The sequence below is a fragment of the Orussus abietinus genome, unplaced genomic scaffold (genome assembly GCF_000612105.2).
Source record: "Orussus abietinus isolate OABI.00-Male unplaced genomic scaffold, Oabi_2.0 scaffold1021, whole genome shotgun sequence".
NCBI classification, from domain to species: domain Eukaryota; kingdom Metazoa; phylum Arthropoda; class Insecta; order Hymenoptera; family Orussidae; genus Orussus; species Orussus abietinus.
The window spans coordinates 1-10,239 of record NW_019395294.1 but is presented as its reverse complement, the minus strand read 5'-3'; the positions used below and the strand labels follow the sequence as shown (position 1 = coordinate 10,239).

Below are 10,239 nucleotides of genomic sequence, written 5' to 3'. Positions count from 1 at the left end.
TAAAAGGGCATTGAAATTATGTCGTTGCACTTTTTTATATGAAAATGACCACTTATCGAAAATCGCTCCCATATAAACACAGGTCAACATTTCATCTTCGATATGAGCACTCGTTAAGCTCGATCGGTTTAGAAATACGTTCGGAATCGTTGTCCCCGTGAGGCCCTGCAAAATCGCTGGAGTGGTGAGCGCCCTTAAAGAGGTTTCGTTTATGAAACTTTTCTCCGAACTGGATGTAGGATTCAAACTTTGCAACGTGAACATGGAGACTATGCTCCTTACTCATATCTCACTTTTAACATTAAAAGACGGACTTTAGAGCACTGTTAAAAGCGACCCTACCTTATCCCGCTTTTGAACTTTTATAGAAAATCCTTAAAAGAAGCCATAAAAGTCGTATTTTAGCAGCAATACCTATTCATACCCCCGTTTAAGCTACTTCTTGAGCGCTTTTAGGATAAAAGTGAGCGACGATTCCCTAAATGTTGGTAGGGGGACTTTTAAACCGCTTTTAGATGACAAAATCATACATCAAATTTTGACGACTTTTAATTGACAAAATCGTACATGAAAAATCGAATGCATTAACGACATTTTTCACAAAGCAAACGCTCGCGAAGTGATTACAAGGCATCAAAAAGATACCAGGGACTTCGAAGTCGAATTTATGTCGTTCTTGACTAACCAAGAAATTGGGCATTGGTTCCGGCTTTATTCTGTCAAACTCGCTTTCCATTTTTCCGACAAGGTTATTGTACCGTACCCCTCACGTACCAAAATTATCGTCCGAATTCCGCCGGAAGTTGCCGGGGAAAAATGATCGTGGCCACGTATGCGTGGGCCAGGGTGCACGAGAAACGTAGGGGTTGTGCCGTAGGCCGGCGCAACCGTTCCGTACCGTAGCGCAGTTACCGGGCGCCTTCCGACAAATCTCGGTACAAGAACGCGCGACGCAACCCAACGGAAGTCGTGCCACTCCCTGGATAGGACTCTCTGCCGCCTAAAGGATAGGACCCGGTTGAATTATCCGCGGTCCGAACACTCACACCCGAATCCAGCAGGCCGGTACCTTGCGAACCGCGGAAGGACTCACCTGCTTCCTTCGCTAAGGGAGGAGGGAACGGAACTTATCGCACTCTAAGGCCCCCTGGCAAGAGCGCCACGCATCGGCGCGCGATGAAAAGAAATAGAAATAATCTTACTTTTAGGTCTTGTGATAAAGTTTGACTAACAAGGAAACATTCCCAAGTGTCCGCCCCCGATCTTATTGAGTTTCATATATGTTGAAGAACACAAAAATCTAAGAGATACTGTTTTTTTTATATCTGCAATGGTCCACATTTAAGGGGGGAAACAACCCCCGAAAGTTTAGCGAAAAATCGGTTTTTTAAATATTTTTCGTAAGAGCAGTGGAGGGATTTCGACGAAACTTTGCATGTACATATTCTGTATAAGGACGGTGACAACACAATATTGTTCGGCAATGTTGCACACCCTCAAGGGGGTGAACTACCCTTCAGGTGACATTCTTTTGTAATATCCATTAAACAAGCACTCCTACTTAAGTTCCTCTTACGCGATGTGATTGCTCGCAAAAAAATTAAGAAATACGTGTTTTTTGCTTTTTACCAATAAACATTTACACATCGGTTGTAAACAATGAATGTAAGTGGTATCAGGGTATATCCCGACTACCTTTATTGGGTTACATCGTGACCAATTCATCGTACATAAGTCGTGTCAACGTGGTAATTCTTCAAAATGTCATTGATTTTCATAACATGCAATTATTTATAACATTTGACATTAAGACATTTTGAAGAATTACCATGTTGACACGACTTATGTACAATGAATTGGTCACGATGTAACCCAATAAAGGTAGTCGGGATATACCCTGATACCACTTACATTCATTGTTTACAACCGATGTGTAAATGTTTATTGGTAAAAAGCAAAAAACACGTATTTCTTAATTTTTTTGCGAGCAATCACATCGCGTAAGAGGAACTTAAGTAGGAGTGCTGGTTTAATGGATATTACAAAAAACTGTCACCTGAAGGGTAGTTCACCCCCTTGAGGGGGTGCAACATTGCTGAACAATATTATGTTGTCACCGTCCTTATACAGAATACGTATATGCAAAGTTTCGTCGAAATCCCTCCACTGCTCCTACGAAAAATATTTAAACATCCGATTTTTCGCTAAACTTTGGGGGGTTGTTTCACCCCTTAATTGTGGACCATTGCAGATATAAAAAAAACGTGTCTCTTAGATTTTTGTGTTCTTCGACATATATGAAAATCAATAAGATCGGGGGCGGACACTTCGGAATGTTTCCTCATAAGGTCTACTGTATAACAGGTTGTCTACTTGCGGAAACGTACTATCGCGATAACAGAAATGGTTCGATCTCGGCTCATGGAACGGACAGGAAATGGCGGTTAATAGACCTCCTGGGCACGTTCGGCTCACTGGTACAGCACGATCTTACGAGAGACTAGGTATGGTTCCCTTCGGACGACGGTAGCGCTGACGGCTCTCGGGACAGTAAGGCGTCCTTCGGGACGGAACGGCACCGCGCCCTCCGGGACTCTCTTGGCGGAAAGAGCGGCTCTGCCGCTGACGGGACGAGAAGTCGGTGAGCTGTAACCGGTGCGGTAGTCCCGCTGGCAATGAGGATTCCGCCGGAAGATCTTCCGTCCAGCGCTGTCGTTCTCCTGGCGGATCCTCCGGAACCTCTTAGCAAACGCTGGCCTGCTATCTTAATGAAGGCCTTGTCTTAATAAGTCACCAGACCGCCTAATTAGGGTAGGAGCAGAACTCCCAAATTCGAGGCCCCGCGCGCTTTCCGTGAGCCTGAAATGTTAAATGTCACGCGTCATTACATGCCGATGCGCGTCACGCCCGCGCACACCTACGAGATTATCGCATATTTAATATGGTTTTACGATAATTGACTCTTAATCTAATGATTGCCAGAGGGACCCCTCCTCACTCCGATCTTAGAAAATTCCTCTTGTGACGGGCAAAGATTTTGCCACGTCACAAATCCTTCCCCCCTGGGGAACCCGGAACTTGCGGAGGCTATTGGAGCCCCTTGCATAACCCGAAGAAACTCATATGACCGCTCTAGGACAGAAACAGGGATTTGACACTCAGAAACCATAATCCATGAGCAGAACAGTATGGTAGTCATCGATAACAAATGGGACAGGAGTCGGTACTTATTATGGATAAAACGTGGCAGAACGAGAGCATGACAGTCTTTGGGAACTACTCCACCGGAACAATACATGACGGGAAAGCTAAAGTAAGGCAAGAGTACCCGAGAAAGTGTTTGAAGCCGAAAGTTCACGGGACGATCTAACCAACTAAGTAGGGTTCTTCGCTCAGTTTCGCCCGGAAGGTAACACCTCCCCCAGGCCGGTTTATTCCAAAGACCACGGCGTGGCGGATCCTCTGCTGTTAGTTCCCACCTGACCCACCACCCTCGAAGGACGAACAAAAATATTACAACGCCCCAGTGTGCAAACAATACGGTTCATCCCGAAGCAGCCGAGGCCCACCGTGGTTGCCGTACAGCGGGGGCATTTCTTGGACCTCGGTCGGTGGAGAGCGGGGGCGAAAGGACCCAGAAAAGAAGTGGCGGCGGCCACAACCACGACGGACCCGACGGTACGGGTGCACACGTGTACGCGAGTATTTCCGCCTCCGCGAGACACGAGCAAACCAATAATATATATAGAACTAGACTAAACACGTAATAACCAGGAACAAATGGGTAAAAAATTAATTTTGTGAAGAAACCCCGCGAGTTAGGAGGCGAGGGAAGTTAAAGTTTCCTGCGAGAAACTGTAAAATCCTTCGAGAGGACAGTTGTAACGGGTTCAAATTCAAGGTGCGCGAAGCGGTGCGGCGACCATTAGTTTGGCGCAATTCGAGCATGCGCGGTAACCTTTGAGAATAAGTAGGAACTCAGTGAAACGCTCTCCTCGCTCACTCGCCAGTCTGTTTTTCTTTTATACATCAGAATTTAAATTAATTTCGGTCTCAGAAGTCGTGAGGCTCGAACCCTCCAAGGATGCAGTTTTTCGATTCATAGGCACGGATCAAAACTGCATACCATTACACTACCTAACATTTCATTTCAAGTAATATTAGGAAAAAAACTCTAAGTAGCGCGTCCTGTGCTCCGAAACGGTCCTAAAGACACGCTCTCCCTGGCACTTTACCTCCCCTTATTTTCTCCGCGTACTTCCGCACCCCAAACCAGATAACAGCCCCAGGGAATGGCACACGTTGGGATTCTCTGGAAAAGACGACTTTGCCACCTGTTTCCCCTTCAACCCGTTTCCTAACCAATCACACGAGACATTACCCCCCTTAACCTTAAAAATCCACCAATAAGCATCCTCCTCGTCTAGGAACACTCCGGTTTAGTATAAAAGAAGTCCGCACCATTACACCACCTAACATTTCATTTCAAGTAATATTAGGAAAGAAACTCTAAGCAGCGCGTCCCGTACTCCGAAACGCTCTCCCTGGCACTTTACCTCCCCTTATTTTCTCCGCGTACTTCCGCACTCCAAACCAGATAACAGCCCCAGGGAAAGGCACACGTTGGGATTCTCTGGAAAAGACGACTTTTCCATCTGTTTCCCCTTCAACCCGTTCCCTAACCAATCACACGAGACATTACCCCCCTCAACCTTAAAAATCCACCAATAAGCATCCTCCTCATCTAGGAATACTCCGGTTTAGTATAAAAGAAGCCAGCTCCGAAGGGCTCGCTCTCTGACCAGCGAAGTTCTGAAGGTCTTAACTTGGTCTACAAATTCAACTGTCTCAACTCTGTAACCTGCGTGCGAAGCACCTGTAACTCTGGGCGAATAGGCCCTAAGTCGACGAATCTGCGAGTCATTCTTATAAACCACGAGGCACCTAAAATAAAGTGTTATGCTCGAAATGTTTCTAGCTTTGATCTACGTTCGTTGTCGAAAAGCGACTGCCTCCTTCCTCTTCCAGTCGTATTGCCGAATTTTTCTGAGCGTTTGGTGGGAGGGATGAGAAAGAAATCTATGATATTATTGGTTGCCCCTCCATGAAGACCGCTCGACAATTGGTCACGGAAAAGGCCCAAGAAGGGAAATCCATGCAAATACGGCCGGGGCGGAAGCGCGATAAGACCCGTGCAGTCCGGGGGTTATAAAACAATAATCTGGGCCTGACGCTTGGACGACCGTCTTCGACCTGCTTAAGCGGAACACAATAGTTATTTTATCGTCCGAAAATTATAGCTATTCATAAGGGGTCCTATGCGGGACAAACATATTGGATGTTTACCGGTTGGATGTCGGTAAGACCCGATGTAAACGTGCTAAGAGTGGACAATTCCGTTTTAATTTAGGGAGGTTATAACAGAAATGATTTCCTGCATGAGAGACTCACAAGGAAACATTCCCAAGTGTCCGCCCCCAATCTTATTGATTTTCATATATGTTGAAGAACACAAAAATCTAAGAGATACGTGTTTTTTTATATCTGCAATGGTCCACATTTAAGGGGTGAAACAACCCCCCAAAGTTTGGCGAAAATTCGATTTTTATAACAATTTTCGTAGAAGCAATGAAGGGATTTCGACGAAACTTGGTACAAACGTATTCTGTATGAGGATGGTGAAAACACAATATTGTCCAGCAATGCTACAACCCCTCATGGGGGTGAATTACCCTTCAGGCGACATTTTTTTCTAATATCTATTAAACAAGCACTCCTACTTAAGTTCCACTTACGCNAATATCCCCGTACACCACCTACATTCATTGTTTACAACCGATGTGTAAATGTTTATTGGCAAAAAGCAAAAAACACGTATTTCTTCATTTTTTGTGAGCAATCACATCGCGTAAGTAGGACTTAAGTAGGGATGCTTGTTTAATAGATATTACAAAAAAATGTCGCTTGAAGGGTAGTTAACCCCCTTGGGGGGGTGTAGCATTTCTGGACAATATTGTGTTTTCACCGTCCTTATACGGAGTACGTTTATACCAAATTTCGTCGAAATCCCTCCATTGCTTCTACGAAAATTGTTATAAAAATCGAATTTTCGCCAAACTTTGGGGGGTTGTTTCACCCCTTAAATGTGGACCATTGCAGATATAAAAAAACACGTGCCTCTTAGATTTTTGTGTTCTTCAACATATATGAAAATCAATAAGATCGGGGGCGGACACTTGGGAATGTTTCCTTGTAAGTAGGGTCATGCCTTGTTCCGTCGTTTTATGATTAAGAATTGTGCTAGCGGCACTAGGGTTATTGTTAGTGATTACCTGATGGGTCACTCCGAGACCGTCGGCGATGACTCATTAGCCGCTTCGGTTTCCAAAACTTCCGACTCTTACTTAGTTTTTGGATCGTCCTAGATCGATCCAATACCGTAGCGTAAATTTAGAATTAGATCTAGATGAACGAATAAACAATTTCTACCGCGCTAACGGTGCGAGCGTACCTGCACTCGAATTGCGCGACCCTTCGCGCCGTCATAACTTCTCCACCGAGGGTAGAGGATCGCCATAGAACCCCATGGTCAAGGCGCTCGTCTCCCTTTTTTTGATGTTTTAGAGGTCTCCTCTTTAAGGGCGTCCATCTGTCGCTCTCGATTCATATTCGTTTGAATCTATGAAAATCGGGGAACTAATTTGCGCCGACTTCGTTCATCTGTCATCACTCTATTACTCTGAATAAAAGGTAAACGAACGCTTTCAGGATGGAGTCCTCGGGGGCGAGGCGTGCATATGGGGCGAGTACATCGAAGACAACAGCTTTGATCCGCGAATCTGGCCGAGAGCTGCTGCAGTTGGCGAGAGACTCTGGTCGGATCCTTCCAGAATGACCACTGCAGATGCAGAACCAAGACTCGAGGCGCACCGAAGAAGACTAGAAGTTCATGGCATCCACACAGAAGCCCTGGCTCCAGAATGGTGTGCACAGAATGAAGGACAATGTTTATGATAAATCGGGTTCACTATACACGGTTGGAGTAGCCATAAACATCCGAAAAAATGGCGGAAGGCTGGTTTTTTCCTTGTCACCCAGTGTTTCTTGGAGCACGAAGGAAAAGTCTCCTTTGCAAAAATTCTGAACGATGAGTAGTTTCCGAGATATTCAGGATAGGAATGGACCAATCACAATGTGGCGCCAGAGAACGAGTGGGGGAGGGGGGCGTGGTCGCCCGGATCTCGCTTGTAATTGGCTAGTTTTAATGTTGAATATAGAAACGATTGGGACCAGGATATTCCCCCAAAGTCTTCTTAGTTGCAATTTCGCAATAAAATCGTGATGTAAATTGAAGTGAAAGTGTCGTTAACGGCGTTCACCACCAAAGTGGGGACGATGACTTCCACCNTCGTGACCGTATTAACATAATGTAACCGAGATTATAACAGAAAGGACTAGTGACGAGCACATATATATATTTGGCGAAGTTTTTTTACACCTGAAGAAGGTGTTTTTGATTAGTTATTACAGGAAAATCATGCACTGTATGAAAAATTAGTACAGGACTTATCGACTCCTATTCCGACAAGGATAGCGCTGAATAAACCGTGTCCATCATTGTTGTTACATCCTGTGTATCTAATATACGTATATTGTACCTACCGTGTTGTGTGGGGTGTTTTTGTAGTAGAAAATTGTGATAATTCCTAGTTGACGTTTTTTAGAGGAACAGATAACGGTGAACATCGCAGCCTCAACAGCCTACGGGGCGCGTCATGCTCTGGAAACTCTGTCACAATTGACAGCGACTGTCAACCTAAACGACGGGAATCGATATCTTGTGATGTTGGATTACGCAGCGATCATAGACGCGCCGGTGTTTCAGCATCGCGGCCTGTTAATCGATTCTGCAAGGAATTTCATATCAGTGGAGAATATTTTGAAAATCGTCGACGGCCTCGCATCCACCAAGATGAACGTCCTCCATTGGCACGCAACCGACAGTCAGAGTTTCCCTTTGGAAATCAGAAGTTTGCCGTCAATGGCAATGTAAGTTCGTCGCTTTAAGATGAAATGGAACACGTTGAGAAGTTTGACCGACGTTGGTAAAAAAGATTCTTCTAAATACCTACGTTGCCGACGTTCGTATTTATCTTGACAGCGGTGTCGAATTTAATTAGGCATTGTACTAAATGGCGTTATCCATATGTCGTTTCCGTGCAATAATTATAAAGAAGTCGAAATAAAACTCCAGAAATCCCCTAGATTCATCGTTTTTGATGATCTAATTGACTGCAGAGGGACACCCTGCGCCATCTGTGGTTTCGGTGGCAACTAAATTCTCTCCGAGACCTCGTGTTATCTTCTTTTTAACAGAAAAATTCGTAAGACACTTTTTTGCCTTTATCCCATTCGAATGCGAATTTCTCGATTACTACTCTAGTAGCACAAAATATTTGTCTTGTATTTTCTATATATTTAACGAATATCATGCATTTTGTAAATATTTAGCTGACGTTTGAAATACTTACAGAACATTTACTTTAGAATATTGTTTTTATAATATTTATATATTATTAGCTCCACGTGTTTTCGTAACAATTTTTTCTGATAGATATACAAATCATTTCGTTTCATTTTAATATAAGTACTAGATATACCCCTCTTTGCAGTGGCTCAAATGCGTCGAGTTTGATAAATCAATCGCCGAATCTCGATCATGCAATTTGGAATTTTATTGATCTGGTGAAACTTTTGACATCCTCGACCCCGTTTTAGGGGGGACATGTATCGGCGATTTTCAAAATTAGAACCGGAACCCGCCAAAAAAGCGTTACCTTTGTTTCGTGACACACCCACCCACACACACACATACATATATATGCACGAAAACAGCGCTTTAGTAAATGAAGATTTTTTCAATATTATCTGCCGAATACATTATAAACGTTTTAAAAATATTTAAAATCAAGATCATACACTTTACTATGATAATGAAAGAACGAAATGAAAATATTGCAAAAGTCTGTCGTGTGTTTTGATACCAAATGAAGTGTCCGATAATAATCGTACAGTAAAAAATGTATTTTTATTATATGTTTATAAATTAAATAACATAATTTTGAAGTATGTTTATATATTATAAAAATTCAACGTGCTATTGAGATTTTCAGCAAATATTTCAAATATCTTGAAATTAAATTTGTAAGACATAAAAAATCTGTCGCTTGAGATATATAACAGGGATTGCAAAAAATTATTTAGCAATTATTCTGTGCTACTAGGGTAGAGTGTTGTACATCGTTGCACAATTGTTCTGTCACTTTCGTTTCTCATATCAGAGCCTCCAATATTTGTATGTCGATCGAAATATGAGAACTCGGCGCCATTTTGGTTCTGTTCTAGGCTATGTAAAAAATTAAAAAAACAAAAATCCAAATTCTGAAAGTGTCAGGATTGTAGGTGTTCACGAGTCACTTGTCGAAGTTTCGGACAGTTCGGTCAAATATTCTTAAAAAAAGTGTCTTATTCGAATCGACTAATTTGGGATGTGTTTCACTTCACTTTAAGGTGCAATGAAACACCCCCCCTACATCATTCAACTGAACCACCAAATTTGGATTTTCGAAAAAAAGTTTTCAACGGCACAGATCAGAACCAAAATGACATCGAGCTGTCATATTTCGATCGATATACAATTACTGAAGGCTCTATATGAAAAACGAAAGGGTCAGGACAATTTTACGGCAATTTAGAACACTCTGGTAATCGAGAAACTCGCATTTGAACAGGATAAAGGCAAAGAAAATGTCTTACGCGTTACTAACAAGGAAACATTCCCAAGTGTCCGCCCCCGATCTTATTGATTTTCATATATGTCGAAGAACACAAAAATCTAAGAGATACGTGTTTTTTTATATCTGCAATGGTCCACATTTAAGGGGTGAAACAACCCTCCAAAGTTTGGCGAGAATTCGATTTTTATAACAATTTTCGTAGAAGCAATGGAGGGATTTCGACGAAACTTGGTATAAACGTATTCTGTATAAGGATGGTGAAAACACAATATTGTCCAGCAATGCTACACCCCCCCAAGGGGGTGAACTACCCTTCAGGCGACATTTTGTTCTAATATCTATTAAATAAGCACTCCTACTTAAGTTCCACTTACGCCATATGATTGCTCACAAAAAATGAAGAAATACGTGTTTTTTGCTTTTTGCCAATAAACATTTACAC

The 10,239-nt window shown here is 42.9% G+C and overlaps 1 protein-coding gene across 1 annotated transcript in view; it reads left to right on the top strand.

The window, feature by feature from the left end:
• The window catches only part of LOC111674237 (probable beta-hexosaminidase fdl), a gene marked incomplete at its 5' end in the record, with an annotated part of 8,818 nt that extends 1,465 nt beyond the window's left edge, over positions 1–7,353 (top strand). Inside the window, 1 exon segment of the mRNA XM_023433717.1 lies at positions 6,769–7,353. Within this exon segment, the coding sequence (XP_023289485.1) occupies positions 6,769–7,014 (246 nt within the window).
• Between the last annotated feature and the right edge of the window lie 2,886 nt (positions 7,354–10,239).